The following is a 22,716-nucleotide window of genomic DNA, read 5'->3' on the forward strand; positions in this document are numbered from 1 at the left end:
AGAGTTTAAATTACGCTTTATGATACTGTTAATGTGATTCATTTTATTAATGAGGCTAAATTTTGTTTCATCTTGTTTTTTTTTTGTTTCCCTATAATTCAAGTATAAGGTGTCAGCTGTATCATTTTATTACACAGATATGACATAGTGCAGGGTTAGGGTGGGGCAGGAAGGATTGATTTGTGTGTGAGGGCTTTTCTATTTTAACAAGCTTGAAAATTATGCTTGAAATGACAAATTTTTATTTTACTTCAAATGGTTCTGGGTTAAGAGAAAACATCTAGAATTGCTAAACACAAATTGTGTGCCGAAAAGCTTTTAGCCTTGAGATGTAAGCATGTAAACCTTCTATTTTTTTTTTACTTTTGTTAGCATTAGATGACACATACTTAGCAGCTTGTAAAAATATATTTAAGAAACCGTGGCAATAGGCCATGTTTTTCTTTCACACCAAAAAAGAGACTCATCAGTGCTACTCCCCACTAGATATACACGGAAAACACTTCATCACATACCATTGATAATCCTTCTGAACAATAGCGTTTACCTATTCTCATTTGTTTGGATCATGCAGCTTGCTTTGTTCTGCTGAAGATCCTTGACATATTTCCAGAACCAGACTTAATTTATTATAAAATTATCATACTTACTTAATTAGACTTCGTTTTTGTGTTGTGTGTTACCAAAGTCTGAAATGGTTTGAAAAGAGGGTGTGTGATGAACCTTTGAGCTGGAAGCGAATAAAGCTTCAAGTCCCAGCATTAAGGTTAGAAACGGACCACGTATGATCAGAAGTAATTATTTTTTTGCATCCTACACATTTTTACAGGCGGACATGGAGGAGCGCTAGACTTCTGACCAGAGAATCGCAGGCTTGATTTCTGCCTTGCCCGCCCATGTGTCAAAATGTCTTTGGATAAGACACTGAACCCCACTTAGCTGGTGGTTGTAGGTTGGTGCCGGTGTCAGGCAGCGTGCCACAATCAGTGTGTGATTATGTGTTTTCATGAGTGAATGGCACTGTGACTCTAAAGAGTGTAGATCTTAAAAGAAGACAGAAAAGCGCTGTAGGCGTCTATGCCACTTGGACCACTGATTCGATGACAGATTAATTATGTTGTCTCAAATATATCCCACAGAAAAAGTGCCAATGTTCCATGTCACTTTGTGAAAATGGTTATTTCAGGTTTGCTTTTACACTGACTTTTCCAACAAACAACATTTACTATTAAGGCCGAATCCAAATACTTCCCCTACCCCTCCAGTTTATCCCAATCCCTCCAATTGTAGGGGTATTTGGAGAGATAGGGGTGTCGAAATAGTTTTTTGAAGCGGAAACCCTCACGGCGGAGGGATCTATATCCCGTGAGGGCAATCCGCTTCATGTTGTGCTGCGGAGGAGAAACGCATTTCTTCAAGTGGATGTGCTCTGGTGCATAGAAGTTTATATTTAAATCTAAGTAATGACTTCTTCTTTTAGTATGACCTTTTTAAAGTTATAAAACTGATGTTTTTATGCATTTTCCGACCGCTGGCAGCTACATGCTAATGTGGATGACCGGCAACTATTGAAGGCGTCAGTGGGAGTGAAGTCTGAATTAGAAGGCACTATTTTTCCATAACACTTCATTTGGATTTGGAGGGCTAAATGTAAGCGTAGGGAGAAGCCGTATGGGTAGGGAAAGAATTCAGGTTTGGCCTAAGAGTCAGTTGATATATTTATTCCAATAGTATAAGGTGTCAAACATAAATTGAAAGTTAAATTGTTTACATTTTAACGTTTTACAAAGTTAAACATTAATTTTGTTGAAACAGAAAACTTGAAGGGAACACTGTGTATGACGGTATTTGTCAGGACTGTGCCAGATTGCTGAAGTGCTCTATTTGAATCTCCATAATATCAGTGTTTCAGGTTTCAGCTGTGAACTCTCCCCCATAATCCATAGCTCTATTTAATTAAAGTGTTCTTTCAGCACAACTGTTCCTCTTGTTTTATGAAGGGCCCGGAGTGGACTAAAGGACCTGGGCGACCCCTAAACAAGTAACAGCAGATCTAGTTCATGAATGAATGCTTCTTTATTTTGCTTTACTTGAGAACAATCAGGTTTATCCTGTTTCTGTTGGGTCTACCTGAGCCGTCTGGTCACTGTTTTTAGCCCACAGAGTTGCCCATTGTCAGACAAGTTGGTGATTTTTTTTATTTTTTAAGATCAAAGGAAGAATTAAACAAAAATGATTATAACTAATGTCAAATAAAATTTGAAATCTTCCATCTTCTTTGCCTTATAGTAAGGAAATGCATAAATGTAAACAGTTTTTGAGGCTCTTTATAAAAGGCTTCTGGCTGGACACTTTCTATGAGGGGAGGATTTTGATGCAACATTCATCACTTTGCAGTTTGGGAAAAGTTGTCATGTTTTGAGTTTGTTGTCTTGTTCTTCGTCCTTGTTCTGTCTTGTTTGTTTCTGTTTCCTGTTTTATTTTGAAAGGTTTCCTGTTTTGTCATGTTCTTGAGTTTTACTTCCTTGGTCTCAATCTGCCCTGATCATATTCACCTGTGTCTTGTCAGTCCTGTCTGTATATAAGTCTTGTCTCTGCCTTCCTCCTGTGCTGGTCCTTTACCTTTTGTCATGGTGTTCATGTCTCCATGTTTCTAGCCGCGCCACAGTAAGTTTTGTTTGGTCTTGTCTTGTAATCCTGCTCGGCAGTGCCTTTTGTTTGTTTTTGTTATAAAACCCCCTTGTCCTTGAACCGTGTGCCTCCGCCTCTGCATCTGGGTCCTACCGGCTCTCGAGCCACCCCGCATCGTGACAAAAGTAGGAATTTTGATTTCTCCCCCCCCCCAAGATTTATTTTGTCTTGTTTGCAGTATATACATAAAAACTGCTGGTTCCCCTCTACCAGCTCTGCTGTTTCCACTGCTAGGCTTGGATCTGATGTAGGACCTCTAAGCCACTGAGGCTCCAAAACGTCTGTCTCATTTCCTCTTTTATCTTAACCTAAAACCCACAGCATCAGAATGACTCAAATTTAGTTGTTCATGGTCATGTTTCTACACTGCAAATAAAACACTGACTTGTGACATAAAGATTAAAGTCTTCTGGTATGCATACTGTGCAGTCTAAAAGAAGAAAAGCTCAGAGGTTATCTCTGCCTTTGCCTCCTATCCGATCCCTCAATCCTGAGGCTTAGGCGGTTGAGTAGGTCGGCCAATGATCAAAAGGTTGGTGGTTTGATCCCCTTTCCCCCCAGTCAACTATTGTTGCGTCCTTGGGCAAGACACTTCACCCTCCTTGCCTCCAGTGTTGCTCCACTGGTGTGTGAATGCGTATGAATGTCCTGGTGATGGTCACAGGGGCCGTGAGCACGTACTGGTAGCCACGCCTCTGTCAGTCTGTCCCAGGGCAGTTGTGGCTACATCAGTAGTTACCATCACCAAGTATGAATGAGGAGTGAATGAATAATGGACACATTGTAAGTGCCTTGGGCATCTGGAAAAGCGCAGATAAATCCAATATTATTATTATTTTTATTATTATGACATTGTATATGTTCTCCTCCAGCCTCCAGAAAAAAACAAGAAGCTAGTCCACACAACATTAGTTTTATTTTTTTAAATATATACAGTATTTGATTTGGTGAAAAAACGTTTTATTTGTAGAAAAAGACGGAAAAAAGTGCACTTTATTGCTTTAATCACAATAAGTGTTTCTACTAAATTTGTACCACTCTATCATATGTACATTAAAGAATCATGAAGTTAAGATTTGCAGCTATGGCACATTTTTATGGTTATGTCAAAATTTGAAAAAGAAAGAAAGGAGGTAGTAAAAAGACAAATGTTATTTATGTCAGTTTATGAAACAGTGGGCATCTGGTTTTAGACTTTTTTTTTCTTTTTTTCCACCTTAGTTGTTTTCTTTTTAGGATCTCTTCCATCGAATGGCAGAAAAAATGGCATGGAGGAAGTAAAGAAGAGTGGCCACGTAGGACATAACCTGAAAAAACGGAGAAACAGACAGTTACAAATAATTATAAGCCAAAGTTTTGGGAATAATGCTGTTTGAATGCCTACATTATTTTGAGATTGTACTTGCATAAAAATGCTATTTTAATAAACTTTACATATAGAACTGTATTTCCGTTAAACATTGCATTGTTAATAGCCAATTTTTTGTTTCACCATTTTAGGTTTTATAAGAAGGGCTTTAAAAAGTATTGTAAAATATTTTAAGAGATGGAAAAAGTAAAAGAATTGGTCTCCAATGACTTTTACCTCTTATAAAGACAACTGTGTACTGGAATTAATACTGCTCAACTTGATTGGCTGTTGGATTCTACTGCACTGGCCTTTTCAGGATAGACTCTCAATTTGTATTTATTCATTTATCAACATGAGGGAAGTTTTTAGACAAATCAAAAACGCTCAATGTGTGTGTGTGTAAGATGTACCACTGCAGAAATGCTCAGCCTGTAGGTTTTCAAATTGCCATCAGTTATATTTTTGGACATTGAAAGGGTCATGAAGGCCAGAATAACTGATGCACTCAGGTAAAAAACTGCTGACAAAAAATGGAAGGCCACGTCCTAGGTAGAAAAAAGAGAGTGGAGTTAATGTTTTAAGTGATTTCTGCAAGACTGTCAACAATTGGAAATGTTACAAACTAAACAATGACTCCAGAAATACATCCATCCAATTTCAGAATCTGTGGAATCCATATTGGGATCACTGGGTAGCTGGAGCTAACCCAGCTACTGTTGGGCAATTGTGGGCTACACCCTCAAAGGGTTGCTAGTCTGTTGCAGTGCCACACACTCGCATAAGGACGATTTAGAGATACAGATTCATGAAGTAGGCTATCAATTTTTGGAGAGTGAAAGGAAGCTGAAGGCCCCATGCATGTGTGGGGAGAACATACAAACTCCACACAGAAAGATTCCATCTGAGATTTGAACCAGGGACTTCTCACTCACTGTGAGGTGAAGGTGCTACCCAAGCAGCTTTTCAGAAATACTAATTTAACAAATGGGTACTGTAGTCAAGGGCTGCACAGTAGCATAATGGTTAGCACTCTTGCCTCACAGAGTGGAGGCCCTGGTTTGAACCCCAGCTATGACCTTTCTGTGTGAAGCTTGGATGTTCTCCTCTTTCATGCCTGGGTTCTGAGCACTTGCACTTGATCCCACAGTCCAAAAACATGCTTCATGCTTCCCTTCATGCTCTAAAATGTCCTTAGTTGAGTATGTATGTGTATGTACATGTGTGTATGGTCCTGCAACAAACTGCTGTCCTGTGTCCCCACCTTCCACCAACAGTAGCTGGGTTGGCTCCAGCAACCCAGGGACTTTGAAAGGGATTCCTTGGATTCAGAAGATGCATAGCTGGATGCTGTGGGGAAGACATAAATGAAAACATGCATCGACTCAGTGCTGTAGTCTAAAAAACAAACATGTACCTTTATATCACAAAAACATAGGGATATGGACCACAAGACGGTATAGTGTAACATTTGAGTGACATCAGATGATGCTTTGATCATGTTTTTAATACTTTATCTATATATTCATTTGCCTAACTTTCTGGACATTCATCTATTTGACCACCCAACAAATAATGAACTTACCACAGCTGGCCAAAAGCTGCTCTGATTGCCTCCACAGACGAAGATGAAGAACCAAAGTGTCGTCCCAACAAAGCAGAAGACGGACACAAACATCACCCAGCCCAAGGGGTTCGGTGCAAATACTTGAGTAGACGCAACCAAGATCCACACCAAGCCCCCAAACACCTGAAAGGTCAAACATGTATGAAAGTTCATTCATTTGAACAGTAGAGTTTTCAAGTTGGGAATCTAGTTTTGCTAGAGCAGTTATTAGAGCACACAGCTGCAGTACATTTTCATCAATAGACAAACAAGTACACAGTGTAGCCACTCTTCAATGAACTGCATTGTCGCTGTTTGTTTTCTCTTCCTTTGACAAACAGTGACTTAGAAATACAACGACAGAACATTCAGAGAACAACTTTGTGGAACTTGTTTTTAGGATAAAAGGGGATGCACTATTGTTCAAAAATGGGGGGGTCCATGCTACAAATCAGTCTATTGCAGACTGATTTATTTTGATAAATATAAATCCTAAATATAACAGTGTTTTATATAAAAAAAATCATTTTGATGTGATTATTAATATTATTTTCTGAATTAATCTTTAGGAAACATTTGCTGAAATGCACTTTCTGTGTAAAGATTCAAATTTCTGCTTGTTTTTTGTCATATGAGTTACTTTGTAACATTAGTCACATATTAATATTTTAGTCATATTAATATTAGAAGCAGTGAATTTGAAAAGGTGCAATACTATTGAAAAGTTTCTGCTGGAGTAGTCTTCTGTCTGAGAATCCGATATCCTATTACATTCCATGTAATTCTCTCTTTGGCTGACTAAATAGGCAACATTTTACACATGTTACTCAGAACCAACCATACCTTTCTGGAACTGTTACTTATCTTGCAAACTTTATCTAAAAGTCTATATATATATTCTTAAGATATTAGTTAAAAAAAAAAAAAAAACGTTAACGCCAAACTGATGTCCACTGTGTAACCAGTGAGTTCAAAGTGCTGACAATCAGCTCTCAATCTAAAGCTTTTAGTTTAGTTTTTTTTAAACCCAAAAACCAACATTCAATCTGTTTGAACAGAGTGTACCATCCCCTAAACCAAACAACCAGTTTGACAAAACTTTCCTTTCGTTATTATTTCCTTTCAAACCTGTGAAACCATATATTCTCCAATTCATGTTTCCTTCAAATAATGATGTTTTGACTTCCAGAGTTTTTAATGGTCTTGTTTTCCTCCATAAATGTCCTATTCAGAAACCTGAGTACAAAACTTGTAAAAGACAAACATCACTTATCTTATTTTTAACTGCATTGGCATTTATAGAACATTTGTGAAAAAGCTGAAAACAAAAGCAAACAGGAAATCTTTAAGGAAATAAGAAGAAGAGCAAACAAAACAAGAGTCTACAATTATAAAAAATATTGTATTATATTACTTTAAACTGTCACACAACTTGACCAACTCACCACTTCTTCATATCTGACTTTTAATGCAATTCCATGTCTCACTAAAATGACATAGTGATGAAGTGATATATGTGCCAAGAAATTGCAAACACAATTTTTAAGTAGCAAATGAAAATTTTAAAAATAGTTTTTAAAATAGTTAATGTTTACATTTGTTAGAAAGTTTTGTTTGCAATGTCTTGGCATATATTTCACTTCATATGTGGTCTGAGCATATTACCTAAATGGAAAAAAAAAAAGGTTAAAAGGTTTGTAACATATTGTGAATCATGAAGTCGTGGGATTCATTGTGGTTATAATGACCACATTTTTGGAATTTTGTCCATTCGTGTTCCTTTTCTAGGCAAACAAGAGTAAGTTTCGGCTGCTTATCTGCCTTCTTTATGTCTACGATGATTTTACTAAACAGTATCAGTGAGCTTCCATTTCTGAGCAGCAGTTGGTTTCATAAAGAGACAAGCCAGCAAGTCAGCTATATGAGCTGATGGTTGGTTTCCATTTACAACTCGCTCTGCAACTATATCTGTGTACCCAGGTGTTTTTCCACCTGTCTCACAAAGATTTCATCTCATTCTCTGGACAGAAGATAAACAAGAAGACATTAGGTGCGGTTTGTGGATCCTTAGTAACAAACTTTCTCTTTTAAGAAAAAGAAAAAAAACACATGGGTATTATTAATGAAAAAGACTGAATATGTACAACATTTTTAAAAGGTTACAGGTCATGAAAAAAAATATTATTAGCCATAGAAATGTGTTGACCTGAATTTCTGTAAAGCATGACTAGGAGTTGTTCTGTTCATATATTAGTTTTGTTGCTAAAATAGTTTTTTGTCTCTTGTTTTCCTGTTGCTTTGGAAACTCGTGTTTTCAGAAACAATTCAGCTTGTCAGTTTGACCTTAAGAGGTCACAGTCTCTTTTCACAGTTCCATTTCTCATAAATGATTTCAAGCACTCAGTATGAACACAAATTGTGGCTTTTGTTTTTTGTGAATCCTAAATTTGATCTGTCTTGTTTGTCTTGTGGACATGCTTTTTTTAAACTAAAAGTTGAGCTTCAAAAATCTATGCAGCAGAACAAGACAAAGTTTGTCAGAGTAAAAACTCCTCTATGTGACGGGGGGGAAAAAAACAAGTAGAACAATTTTTTGGAAAAAACGATGCAGGAAATTTATCAAAAGAATAAACTCTTCTGGATATGATTGCAATATTGCATGAAAAGAGTTATGACAAAAGAGATTTGTTAAAAAACAGGAAAAACTCACAAACTCTGGGAGGAAGAGGATGTCGGGAAAGGTGGTGAAGATCTTTCCTCCCTTTGGTAGAACATCACTTGAAGTAGTGGAAGCCATTGTCCAAATGTTAGTGTGTGTTATTGTTGTAGTCTGAGTGAAGGACAAAACCAGTTTAAATGTGCTTTCAAAGGCAGTCTGTGTCTCCTAATTCTCTCCTTCAGCACCTCCCTTTGCATCCTGCACTCCACCTACAAATCCTTCCCCAAACGACCAGGTGCTTTTTGTTTTGTCTTTGGATTGGTGAGTGGGTGTGATGTCTGCATGAGTGGTCGATGTTCTGCGGTCTTTGGGTTGTGTGACTGTTGCTGCATGCAAATTCTATGAATGTCCTGATGTGTTTATTTTATTTGTATACTAACCGCAAATGGTAATGAACTCGCTTACACAAAAAGGGACTGTACAGCATCTATTACTGTTTTCTGTTGCTCTAAGACTTAGAGCAACTTAGAAAATTTTGCTGATGCTCTTGGAGTCTAAGAGCATCAGCAAAATCCTATTTTTTATGTTCCAAAGCTACTTTTCTTTTAATACCAATTTATCAATCAGAGATTTAATTTAACCCTATTTCAGTTTATGGCATTAGCTCAAGACGTATAAATGAAACTGCAAAATATCAAAAAAAAAAAAAAAATAATGCAAATACAAAGGGCTGTCAAGCCACTCTCCAATCATTTTTGATTATTGTAAAAGCGTTTTCAGTGGTCTTTTAATTATGATTAGGCTGTTTTTTTGGAAAAAATTTTATAAAGTGTTTTATTTTCTAGGACAAAGTTTCTGCTGAGCGGCAGACGTTCATAAGAAATTCACCTCTGAGTTATGTGTGGGACTGATGGCATAGAGTAAGTTCCCCTCATTTCCCATCATCCCTTTGTTTACACTCTCTCCCGCTAGCTTACAGCCCCTCACAACCCCAAGCTAAAATTAGCGCTCTAACAAAAAAGGCGAGCAACACTGAAACTATCCAGCTGTAAAGGTTTGAACCAGATGCCAACTCAGAAGAGGAAAATAAAGACGCATATGGTACTATTTGTCTGAAAGTATTAGAACGAAAAAGAACAGGGAGTATGTAGCACGCTGACGCAATGTACATCACTGCTACAAGCTTTTTCAAATGACATTTTTTTGTCTTGTCCTGATTTACATCAATTTGAATAAAGAAATACTATTAAATGCAAGTTTATTTAACTATTTATTTTTTATAGTAGGGCAAAAAAGTATTTAGTCAGCCACCAATTGTACAAGTTCTCCCACTTAAAAACATGAGGCCTGTAATTTTCATCATAGGTATACCTCAACTATCAGAGACAAAATGAGAAAAAAAATCCAGAAAACCACATTGTCTGGTTTTTAAAGAATTTATCTGTAAATTATGGTGGAAAATAAGTGTTTTGTCAGCTACAAACAAGCAAGATTTCTGGCTTTAACAGACCTGTAAATTCTTCTGTAAGAGGATCCTCAGTCCTCCACTTGTTATTGATGGCACCTGTTTGAACTGGCTATCTATATAAAAGACACCTATCCACAACCTCAAATAGTCACACTCCAAACTCCACTATGATTAATACTAAAAAGCTGTCCAAGGACACCAAAAAACAAAACTGTTGACCTGTACCAAGTGGGAAGACTGAATCTGCAATAGGTAAACAGCTTGGTGTGAAGAAATTAACAATGGAGCATGAATGGAGCAATTATTAGGAAATGGAAGACATACAAGACAACTGATAATCTCCCTCCATCTGGGGCTCCCCACAAGATCTCACCCGGTAGGGTCAAAATGACTCAAGAACGGTGATGAAAACTCCCAGAACCCCACGGGGGGGACCTAGTGTATGACCTGCAGAGAGCTGGGACCCTGGGACCAAAGTAACAAAGGCTACAATCAGTAACACTGATTTGTCTGTTTTTCTTTTAGCATAAGGACAGGGACGACTGATCTGTGTGAAGGGGAGAATGAATGGGGTCGTGTATAATCAGATTTTGAGTGAAAACCTCCTTCCATCAGAAAGGGCATTGAAGATAAATTGTGGCTGTATCTTTCAGCAGGACAACGATCCCAAACACATTGCCTTGGTAACAAAGGAGTGGCTTCGTAAGAAGCATGTCATGGTCCTGAAGTGGCCTAGCCAGTCTCCAGGGGCCTCATTTATAAACGTTGCGTACGCACAAAAGAAGGCGTACGCCACTCTCTACGCAATAGTTGAGATTTATAAAAAGCAAACTTGACGGGAAAATGTGCGGTCCTTCACGCAAGCTCTGACCCAGGCGTACGCACAAAAACGGGTGAAATGAGAAACGGCGACACCGTCGGCAGATGGAAGAAACACGTGAAAGTGAAAATGACAATACTGCCTCTCAGAAATAACATGAAGACTTCACAACGCAAGTCTTACAATTAACAGCCTACACCAACACGAACACGTTTGATCGATCAGCAGTGAAACAAACAAAAAAAATCAAACGAAAATTACAACAGAAATTCAAATGAACACATATTTGCAAAAAGAAAAGTGAAACATGTTCTGCAATATTGGCATGTTGTGCAATTCATCCTCATAAATAATATAAATAATATATTTAACAGAACGAAATAATGTACACAACTGATATTCCCGTCAATGTGTACTGGCGGAGCAGATATAGGAGCAATTAGACAGACAGGTGGATAGATAGAGAGAGATGCATTAATTGTCCACTGGGGAAAGTTGTTTTCATAGTAAAATATTTCTTCATAAGCTACAGAATTATGGTATTCATGCATATGCCTTTAGTTTGTTTTATTTTTGATAAAACAATGTATGGCGTATGTCTCGACCATTCAGAAAGCAACAAGAAATTACATTTGCGCTGATCAAATTCCCATTTCCACGTCGATTATTCCCGACATCTGTAGCTTGCCAGATGTAATTAAATGGATGGAAATAAAATGCCCCATCACAATGCTTAATGACGCACAATGGCTGATCTTGCGCTCTTAGAAGATGTGGCAAATGGAAGAATTCGGAGTGAACGCATCTTTAGACAGCAAGGAGACTTGTTGGCAAACGAGGACGACTGGCTTATGAGCCGGTTCCGACTTCCTCGAGCCGTCCTGTTGGACCTCTGCGGGCTTTTGGGGGTGTGTCACCCCGTGCATCTGGCGCGTCGGTGTCCCCCTGCGCCTCAGTCACCACTCCACTAAGGGATTCCCCAATTATTGCCGCTTGTCTCTCATCAAGAGGGGTCAGCTCCGGTGTCCCCCCCCCCCCCGTGGCAGACACACTCTGGCGATGCAGCGCCAGACGTTTTTTTGCCTCGACTTTGATGTCCGACCATTTCTTTTTTATTTAACCACTACAGCATTAACGGCGTCTGCCTCTCACGTGGCTTTTTGGCATTAGTAATGCCCACACTGTGCCCTCCAAACAACACTTTTCTCCTCTTTTACACCTCGCCAACGATAAATTCTACTTCACATTGAGTGAAGATACGTTTTTTTTTCATTTCTTCTCGGTGTGTGCCATGGTTTCGCTTCAATGAATATTCATTTGTGGGCGTTTCACGGACTATTTATGGGCAACTATGGGCGTGTCATGAGGCCGCAAAAGCTGCGCTGCATTTAGAATTGGTTGTGATTTATTAAGGGAAAGATGCGTAGGATGTGCGTGCGCACGGTTTTATAAATCCGAATATTTCTGTGCGTACGCACATCCTATGTTTCATCCGTACACCACTTCTGACACAAATCCTACGCAAAGTTTTATAAATGAGGCCCCAGATCTCCAGATCAGTGACAGCCCCAACACATCACTGCTCTAGAGGAGATCTGCATGGAGGAATGTGCCAAAATACCAGCAACAGGTTGTGAAAACCTTGTGAAGACTTACAAATAAAAAAATAAGCTTTTTAAATCTGTATTTTGGAACAGAGACAAAATGAGTCTATATGGAAAGTGCTTAATGTGGGGAAATTGTCTGCTTACGTAATTCTTACAAGGGAGAACAAATGTATGCAAAATGTTTTTTAAACATTTATATTTCTAAACTGATGCTGCATGTAACTTAAATTTCTAGAAAAATAAAGTATTCTTCAAAAACGGATTCCTCCAGTATTAAAACCCAACAACACTGATCCAAAAAAGTGTGCTGACATGTTTTTATGTTTAGCTGACGTGTACTTGAGGACCCTTTTAAGCACATATTCTTCCCATTCTGTACAAGAAAAAACATATGGCTTGGGGAAATTCTCCAAAGGAAAAACTTTACCCACCAGAGGCATTGTCAGGTATTAAATCTGACTCTCCTGGGGTCTTACTCCACACCTGTGTGTGTGTGTGTGTGTGTGAGAGTGCATGGGTGGGGTCAGGCCTGGGGGCTGCTTTGGCAGGACCTGCTGGGGTTCACCCTCCGTTTTGCAGAGTGGGGAGGGCAGGGGGGGAAATACGGGAGGAGGGGTTGAGGAACGTGTTGGGTGAGGGGGGCTGTAGAGGGTAGTGTAGTGTGGGGAGGTAGGGGTAGAGCTGTGGCTGCCTCCTGATCTTTGGGCTGCTTGGGTCGGGCTCCAGGGCTGGCCTGCGGTGACGAGGCTCTGGCTGGGTGGTGGGCGGCTCCTGGCCCTATGGGCCCTGGCTTCGTCCCGCATCTAGGTGTCTGGCGCCTGGGTGCCTTAATGGATGCCGCCCTGTACGGCGGAGCGCGCCTATCCTGTGGCCTGGGGGTCCTGACGCCGGGCTCAGCTATGGCTCCTGGTGCCGGAGGGGAGCCTCCTCTACATCTGGCTGCGTAGGTCCCATCGCCGGGGGTGGTCCTGGTCTGGGGGTCTTTTCTTCTCTCCTGGTCAGGCTGGGGAGGATCTGGTTCCCCTTATGATCACATGGTCCACTTAGACTAGATATTTTCCGCTTATCTTAGTGTCAGAATTTCACCTTTGATGTAATATTTTTCTTTCCAGCAGATCTGGTATAAATGTTACACAGCTGAAAATCATAACCTATTCAAATTAGCAACTCGGCCCTTGTATCCCCTCACTTTCTCCACCTCTCTTTTTTATTTTTCTCCACCCACCCCCCACCCCCACTTTTTCCCTCAAATATAAATAAATAAAGATTAGAAAAGCAATGGCGGCGCAGATTTTTTTTTTCCTTTTGTTTCCTAGCACTGAGCTGCCCCTTTAAATTTGCACCCCTGGCAATCGCCCATACAGCCCGTGCCTAAAACCGCTACTGCTTAACTTAACACCCACAGCTTTAGGATGGCTCAAATTGAGTAGTTTATGGTCATTTTGCTACAATGCAAATAAAACACTGAGAGTTGACATAAAGACTTCAGTGTTCTGGCATCCACATTGTGGTATAGGCCTTTAGCGGCAGCTCTGTTACACTATTAAAAAGAAAGTCTGACCAAGGTTAGCTCTGCTTTTGCTGACTATTTATTTTTGTTTTTGCATTGAATATCTAGGTGCCAATCCTTCAAACCCCTATTGTCTGATTAAAATTCAGATATATGACATTTCCATGTTTATGACATTGTACATGTTCTCCTCCAGCCTCCAGACACAAACAAGATACAAGTCCACACAAAATAAGTCTTTTTTTTTTAATACATTTTGATTGGATGAAAATACATCTTTATCTGTTGAAAAGACAGAAAAAGAAAGTGCACTTTATTGTCTTAATTACAATGAGGCATGTGTTAATACTATATTTGTACCACTCCATTAAATGTATGGAGTCATACAGAATCCTGAAGTGAAGATTTGCAGCTTTGCCACACCTTCATGGTGTTGTCAAAATTTTAAAAATAAATAAATTAGGTAGTAAAAACAAAAACAGTTAATGCCATTTTAATAAAAAGTGGGCATCTGGTTTTGAGACGAGTTGTTTTCCTTGCCGGATCTCTTCCATCGAATGGCAGAAGAAATGACATGGAGGAAGTAAAGCAGAGTGGTCAAACAGGATGCAGACTGAAACAGGACAAAACATATAGTTATGAATGATTTTAAGACAGACTTTTCATGTATATTCAGGTGTCAACATGAGGGACGTTTTTTGTCAAATCAATAATGCTCAGTGTGTGTGTGTGTGTGTGTGTGCATGTATGTAAGATGTACCATTGAAGCAATCACCATCTTTTCAGGATCATCTACTCCACTTGAAAAACGTCCCAAAAAAGAGAGTTCATGTGTCATCATGAACCGCATCTCATGAATAATTGATGCACTCAGGAAAAAAAACTGCTGACAAAAAAATGGAAGGCCACGTCCTAGGACAGAAAGAAAGAGAGTGGAGTTAATGTTTTAAGTGATTTCTGCAAGACTGTCAACAAAAGGAAATGGTACAAACTAAACAATGACTCCAGAAATCCATCCATCCATTTTCAGAATCTGTGGAATCCATATTGGGATCACTGGATTGCTGGAGCCAACCCAGCTACTGTTGGGCAATTGTGGGCTACACCCTCAAAGGATTGCTAGTCTGTTGCAGTGCCACACACTCGCATAAGGACGATTTAGAGATACAGATTCATGACTTATTTTGTGTGGACTTTCATGCATGGGCATGTTTGGGGAGAACATACAAACTCCACACAGAAAGGTTCCATCTGGGATTTGAACCAGGGACTTCTCACTCATTGTGAGGTGAAGGTGCTACCCACAACTGCAAAATGCAGCCTCTCCAGAAACTCCATGTAACAGCAGGAACTGTTGAGGGAGATAATGGATTTCATTTTTGTTGACTAGAAATTGCATTAGCCTTTGGTTCTGTGATGGCGTTAATTAAACACAAGCATTGAAATAATCTGCACAGCTGTGTTACTTAGCGCTGGCAGGGAGTTTCTGTAAAACCAAGTGAAGAAAGTTGTTTGTCTGTTTACCACCCAATTACTTTAAGTTTAGTTCAGTTTCCATTGATGTAACTTTTGCGACATTAATGAGCTGGTGACAGAAGCTGTGTAGGTGTGATAAATAGAAAAAAAAATTCCCCAAAATAAAGGTTTTAATAAAAACATATAAATCCAAAGGCTGCACACAGTAAAGTCCCTTTCATGCTTTCCACTTCTGAAGCATCCTCTTTGTATTAAGTGCTGTGACTGGTTTGTTCCCAAAAAAACATAAAACTTCTGTCTCTGATCTGCCTGCAAGGGTCTTGAACTGTGGACACAACTGTCAAACACCTTGTGTTTGGAAACGCGCTGAACACGGATTTTTTAGCACACTTTTAGCGTATTGTGTTCACACTGGACAGGCATTTAGGGGCTTCTTCTTCTTCTCTTTTTTTTCTACTTTGTACTAGCACATGTCTACCACCTCCAGTTGGAAGAGGTTTGATACGAATTGTCAAAGCAATCTCGCAAATCTTGCTCCAAGCTTTTTCTTTCACAGCTCTATTCCATATATGAAAAACTTAGTATCATACACTTCTGTAAACCACAATTATTTATTTCTCCTCCGTGATCAATTTTCAAATGGTTGGCACTTCAATGAATTAAAGGGAACGTCATCCATTCATCACCATCCAGTCGTAGTCCCTGATTGATCAAAGATTAACCTGGTCAAACTTACAAGGCAGATTTAGTGGCCAAGTGTTTTGTGCAGAGAGCACAAAAACGATCTTTATTTTTTTCTTAATGATCTTAAAAGCTTGCATAGCTATGTATAAACGCAATAGTTTTGAATGCAGAGGCCTGAAACGTGCAATTGTGCATGTTAGGCTTTTCATTGCAAATAGTCTCCTGAACGCACATTACCACGGCAGGCCAACAGCTTTTCTGATTGCCTCCACAGAGGAAGATGAAGAACCAAAGTGTCGTCCCAACAAAGTAGAAGACGGACACAAACATCACCCATGGGTCCAATGGATATTTAGCCAATATGAGCAAGATCCACACCGAACCCCCAAACACCTGAAATGTCAAACAGGTATTTTTTAGGTTGGCGTGAAAACAGTTTCTGTTCAATAAGAAAATAAATAAATAAAAATCACTGTACTGCTCCTGTTTAAAGCACTTAATTAGTGGAAACTCATCTAAAAAAAATCAATTACACAAATTTAAGGAAAAAAAGGATGCAGGAAATATAACAAAAGAAAAAACTCTTCTGGATATAATTGATCAAAAATATTGAATGAGAAGAGTAATGGCAAAAGAGATTTGTTAAAAAAAAAAGATGAAAAACTAACTAACTCTGGGAGGAAGAGGAGGTCAGGAAAGCTGAGTGAAGGACAAAACCAGGTGCTTTTAAAGGCAGTCTGTGTCTCCAACTCTCACCTTCAGCACCTCCCTTTGCATCCTGCACTCCACCTACAAATCCTTCCCAAAACGACCAGGTGCTTTTTGTTCGGTCTTTGGATTGGTGAGTGGGTGTGATGTCTGCGTGAGTGGTAGATGTTCTGCAGTCCAGAGTTGACATCTAGCTAAGCTCGCTCAAACCTTTATGGCTTGTTACGCCCCTGTCTAGGAGTTTGTAAACGGGAGTAACTAAAGGTAAAAAGAAAAACTAAATTCACCAATGACTCGAAAAACCCTCACCAGACCCTGACTGAAATTAAACTGGGAATTTATTTGCAATGACAACTCACAAAAAAATACAAAAATAACCAACCCAAATTACCAGGACCAAAAAGGTGTTGATCTAATGCTCCGCTGCTGCCAGCTGGAGGGGGAGGGGCTTCAACAGATGAGGTGGCAGTTTTTAAAGCTGCTGCTGGGAAGTCCTCAGCCAATCAGGTGGTCCGGACACGGTGGAATCTAATTGGCCCTATAGAGAAGGGAAAAGGAAAAGGCAAGACAGACCCTCCCAAAAGAAAACATACAGAAAAACATTCCAAACATACAAACAAAACAATATTACGGCCACAGCCGTAACAGGCTGGAGAGATGCAATATTTCTTACCATTTTTGTTGTAACAGTAATGTTAGGCTGGGGTTGTGAGGGGCTTTAAGCTTGCGGAAGACGCATCAAATGAATGATGAGAAATGAGGAGAAGTTTACTCTATGCCAACGGCTTGGCCACAACACAATGATTTCTGATAAACTACTGCCGCTCTGCAAAAACTATATCCTAGAAAACAACAGAGATTTTTTTTTTTTTTTTTTTGCCTAAGAACCGAATGATCATAATTAAAAGACCACTGGGAAGGCTTTTAAAATAGATCAAAAGATGATTTGAGTGGGACTTTAATAATAACTTAGTTTTCACTGTTTACCCTTTTTAAATTTATGGCATTAGCTCAAAATATATCAGTGAGACGGCAAAAGGAAAGTATAAATATATTTTGATTTGTTGCTTCATCATATTTAGCTTTTGAAGACTCTCTGTAGTTGACAGAAAAAAATGACTGAACATGTTTTTTAAGGATCCAGTTCTATTTGTTAGAACTTGTAAATGTGTGACTCATTTGCTTTTACCTTATTCTAATTTCTTTGAATTTGGAAGAAAAATAATTTTGTATTAAAGTTTTCATGTACATGTATTTGAATTCCAAAGTGGAAGTCTTGCATGAATGAATAAAAATAACTATTGTTTTTTATTATTATTTTTTTTTAAATTGCTAAAAGTTTGGCAGTGCATCCTTTTTTTGTTTTACCTATTCAAATACTATAATAAAAGAACCTTTAAAAAGTGTATGTTAGAAATAAAGCAATTTCATGTTGAAAAAAACCTGTAGGGTTTAAACCCAACAACACTTAGCAAACACACCAACGTGTGCTCACATGTTTTATATATGAAACAAGGAGAGACAACGTAACAACTCTGTTATTTGCATACAACTCAAACACACATTCTTTTCATTCTGAACAAGATAAAGAGCTTGACTTGGAAAAATGCTCCAAGGGAAAAACGGTCATCCACCAGTGGGATCCTCATGTATCACACCCGGCTCTGCATCAGTTTGCAAAAGATGAAATTTCCTTTAAAAAACTCAAAACTATCATTTTACTGCATCCAATCTCATCAGCAAAGGCACACCGTTAGAGGCTTTCCTATGTAGCTCAACAATCTTGCCAAATTAAAAGGAATCTAGCTTGTTCTTTTTTTGCCTTTGCCATCAAGTGACTTTGACAGAATGATTACTTACAAAATAAGTCCAGCCACAGCAAAACAGGAGTTTCTTTCATTAAGCTGGGTAAAGGCAAACATCTGGTTTAGTTGGACAGTATTTTGTTGGGCTAAAAAGATGATGCATAAAAAATCTAGTTTGAAAAAAGAAATGTACTAGAAAGAAACAAAATCAAAGCAGACACTTAGAGCATACCAGAGCAGAAAACATTTGGCTTAAACACAGTAATACAGTGATATACGGAGCCCGTGTCCTGACATAAAAAAACTAAAATATATCTCGTTCCCACGAATTAATATTCCGTTCCCACAAAATAATATTCCGTTCCCTCGAAAAACTATTTCGTTCCATCGAAATAATTAATACATGCGAACGGAATAATTATTCACGTCATAAGTCATTCATAAACACAATATTATCGCTCTCCGTCTGGCCGCAAAAGCTGCTTTCAGCGGTAACTTCCGTGTCTCTGTGACCCACATTCGTTCAAGAAAGGAAAAAGAAAAACAAGAATTATCAATGTATTATTGTCTCAATGAATATAGAAAAATATCATAAGATTTATGATACCTAGGTTTGCTGCTTTGCCATACGATTCACTTGACAGAGCTCCTAGCTCCACCGCGGAGCTCTTTTGCTTGTCATGCCGGCATTCGGGCAGCTGGCTAGCCGACAGAAAGACAGACAGCTGATAATGTAGTTCAGGGTCGAATAGAAATAATAATATTCAGGACTTGTCTTTTATTAACATACTCTTTAGCAGTGGCTTTACATTTGAAGGCTATTAGGCTACATGCTAACTACTAGCCGATCATTTATCCTGTTATTCATAGACACGGATGTGAGTAATAGTTGGATTTACAGCAGATACCTTCACATTTCTGTCTGTGTGTGTCTCATTACATTGCATTGAAGACACGGAGGATGTTTAGAGATCAGATTTATTTATTTTAAAAGGCACAAAAGCATTGATCACGTTCATTCACATCCTGGTACACTCTCTGTCCATCTTGCTGCAAAAGCCGCTACTTCCGTGTCTCTGTGAGCATTCAATAGGGATATTGCATGTTTGTAATGCTAGGAGCTTGGAGCTAAGTCCGGTAGGCGAAGCAGCCTACTCTTATGATATTTTTCTGATTTTCATCGAAACAATAATAGATCGATCATTCTTGCTTTTATTTTTATTTTTAATATCAAACCTGGCACATATTGCTTTTCAGTTTTAAAACTTAAAATTTATCACTGACAGAGCATTGGGATTTGAAGTGGTTGTCCAACTAATGCACACAATACAGCGGAAAAAGAAGAACTTAAGAGCTTTTATAAGCTGCAAGAATACTGTATTTTCCGGACTATAAGTCGCCCTTTTTTTCATAGTTTGGCAAGGGGTGCGACTTATACTCCACAGCGACTTATATTAGAAATAAACTGAAATAAATACATTGTTAACCCTCCTGTTATGTTCATTTGTGAGGAACAGAGATGATGTTCCTGGCTAAATTTGATGGATGAGGTATGTTAAGTGTTAAGAGTATGTTAAGTGACTCAGAGAATCAGCAAACTTTTTATACAGTAAGATCTTGAAGGCTAACAACATAATATTCTATTTTCCAATGATTTCATAGATTCAGAAATGCAATAAAATGACAACTGTTTCCACAAATACAGGATGAAAACAGAGTATTAGTTGGCTAATGATGCTTCATTAAAGGAATAAATAAATAAGTATGAGAAATAATTACTGTAGAATTATGAGATAAACATTCTGCTATGATTGTGTCATATGAGGTTGTGAAAGTTATTAGTTCTTGGTCTCAGATTTTGTCAAATAAATTTAAAAAATGTCAAAATGCGACTTATAGTCCAGTGCGACTTATCTGTGTTTTTTTTCTACTTTATAATGCATTTTTGGGCTGGTGCAACTTATACTCCGGTGCGACTTATAGTCCGGAAAATACAGTACATTCTACAAAAATTTCATAAGCTCAAAAAACTGATGTTAAATTTGTTTTTACATCCAAGAAATTAAAACATATGTATGCATTTTTGGTATGTAATTAAAAAATGTTCAATGAAGTAAAGAGGGTTAGATATTTGTTTATTATCCGGAGCTGTGCTAATCTGCACCATGATCAAATTTAACTAGTGTTTTTTAACAGCTTTCATAAAATGAGTTTGGACTGTAGTCCTTGACTATGAATGCAACATTTTTCATTAAAACACCAATTCTTCTCGTCCTCAGTTGTCTTTTTAATGCAAAATTATATCTCTCTTAACCCTTGTGCTATCTTAGATGACCCCACCCTTACATTGACGTGTTCTCCCTGCCATGACAAAAGTTGATAAAGGTGGAAAGGTTTCATGTAAAGATCAGTGAAGATCACAAATCATTGAAGAAAAAAGGTTCAGCGCACTGTCTAGTCGGTCTAGATGACCCAACTCCCAATGGTAAAGTGCCTAGGATGGCACAAGGGTTAAAAAGAGTTCTTGATAAAAGTTTTACCATAGTGAAGTTTAAAGTTTCATTTTCTGTCATCATATCAAAGGTTTAACTGTCTTTACATGAGTTAGTTTTTTAGTTTGAAGACACACCTTAGAGCTCCTTGGTTTTGGATTTTGTCACAAGGCAGTTACTCACATGCCCACACAAACGGCTGCTTCCGTTGGAACTATGTCACCCCGGTTAAAGTGCAACTGATGTTTGTCACCTTAAGTTAGTAAAGCACACAACACACGAACAAAAGTATTATAAAATAGAAGATAGGCGACAGATGAAATCAAGGAAGCTGAACCAAAATACATGACTTCTTCAACAAAAAATGTTGATCAGTTATAGTCATTAATAAAGTAAAAATGAGTGTGCAAACATCGATGTCCAAGTATGAACTTGTAATAGACTAACAAACTGTCTAGGGTCTACCTTGCCTTTGCCCAATAGCAGCTGTGATAGGCTCCAGCAACCTTGTGACCCTAAAAGCAGATTTGACGAATGGATGTATGTATTGATGAGTTTTTGAAAATTATCTTTTTTTTTTTGTTTCTTAGTTTTGTGTAATGTACAGTTTGTTGTTGTTTTCTTTTAAACTTTCTTTCACACATTGAAATGAATAGTATACTTGTTGACGGCCATTTTCTGCGGAAGGAATGCAGTTTTTTTTGCGACTCTTTTGTCAGCAAAATGCATCAGGATCCTTTCACACTTCTCCACTCTTTTCCCACTTTACTGATGAAACAACCACAGCTACATATTGTCAAAAGAGATTTTAGTCATCATTAGATTTTGAAACGTAACATTTCCCCATCGAATCTACCTGTAATATAATCTTTTGCAATCTTTAGAAAAACATACACACACGGTTTTGGATTACCTGTCCAGCCAGTGCATGATTACTGACTCCTCTTCTTCATTCCTTGGCTATCGTGAACACAATAGAAACTGGATAAGAACCATCCTATTATCCTTTCAGTCAATTTGATCCCATTCAACGTTTATCATTCAAAAAAATAATAGGTTTTTTTGCTTCATATTTCATGACATTTCCTAATTTGATGGGGACAACAGATAAAGCATAAAATTATCATGATTATATTTTTTCAATGTGCTGAACACATATTGCATGTATTGGTGTTCCTCTGGGGTCAATTTGACCCCAGGCTGTTTTAGTTGTGTAAAACTTGTCTGTCTGTGTGTGTGACATGGTCTTGGCCATGGTGGAGTTTCTAATGTGACTGTTTAAGGTTATGGACAGGTGTCTTTTATATAGATAACCAGTTCAAACAGGTATGATACAGATATCAAGCAGAAGACAGAGATCCTCTTACAGATGAAGTTACAGGTCTATGAGAACCAGGAATGTTGCTTGTTTGTAGACAACCAAATACTTATTTTCCAACATAATTTACAAATAAATTCTGTAAAAATCTGCACAATTTGCACAATTGATGGTTAACTTAATGTTTTTTTTTTGCCTCCACTGTATGTGTGTATATATGTATACATATATATGAAATAAAGCTAAAGTTACTTTTACTGTTTGTTTCGGACACAAATATTGCTGCATAGTTCAGCACACCCTGAACTGTGTCATGCTGAGTGCAGAGTGAGATCATCCATGCACCCGCTCTCTGCCATTATATACCCGTCTAAAAAAAGCTTGCTGCCAGCTAATTGTTAACCCTAAACAGTGAAACTCTACACTATACTACACACACGCATGCAAACACACACACAGGGTTGATGTTGAACAAATGGGTGGAGTTTGTTTAAGCTTCTCAGTGAGCAGTCAGACTGTCGAAA

The 22,716-nt window shown here is 38.3% G+C and overlaps 1 protein-coding gene across 1 annotated transcript; it reads right to left on the reverse strand.

Moving 5' to 3' along the window:
* Positions 1-3,678: 3,678 nt before the first annotated feature.
* Positions 3,679-8,981, reverse strand: LOC101156113 (myelin and lymphocyte protein-like). Its single transcript, XM_004077032.4, has 4 exons — positions 8,356-8,981; positions 5,625-5,789; positions 4,453-4,587; positions 3,679-3,998 (listed from the first exon to the last, which is right to left on the reverse strand). The coding sequence occupies exons 1-4, from the start codon at positions 8,440-8,442 to the stop codon at positions 3,924-3,926; spliced, it is 462 nt and encodes a 153-aa protein (XP_004077080.1). The 5' UTR covers positions 8,443-8,981; the 3' UTR covers positions 3,679-3,923.
* Between the last annotated feature and the right edge of the window lie 13,735 nt (positions 8,982-22,716).

The sequence above is a fragment of the Oryzias latipes genome, chromosome 15 (genome assembly GCF_002234675.1).
Source record: "Oryzias latipes chromosome 15, ASM223467v1".
Taxonomy (NCBI): domain Eukaryota; kingdom Metazoa; phylum Chordata; class Actinopteri; order Beloniformes; family Adrianichthyidae; genus Oryzias; species Oryzias latipes.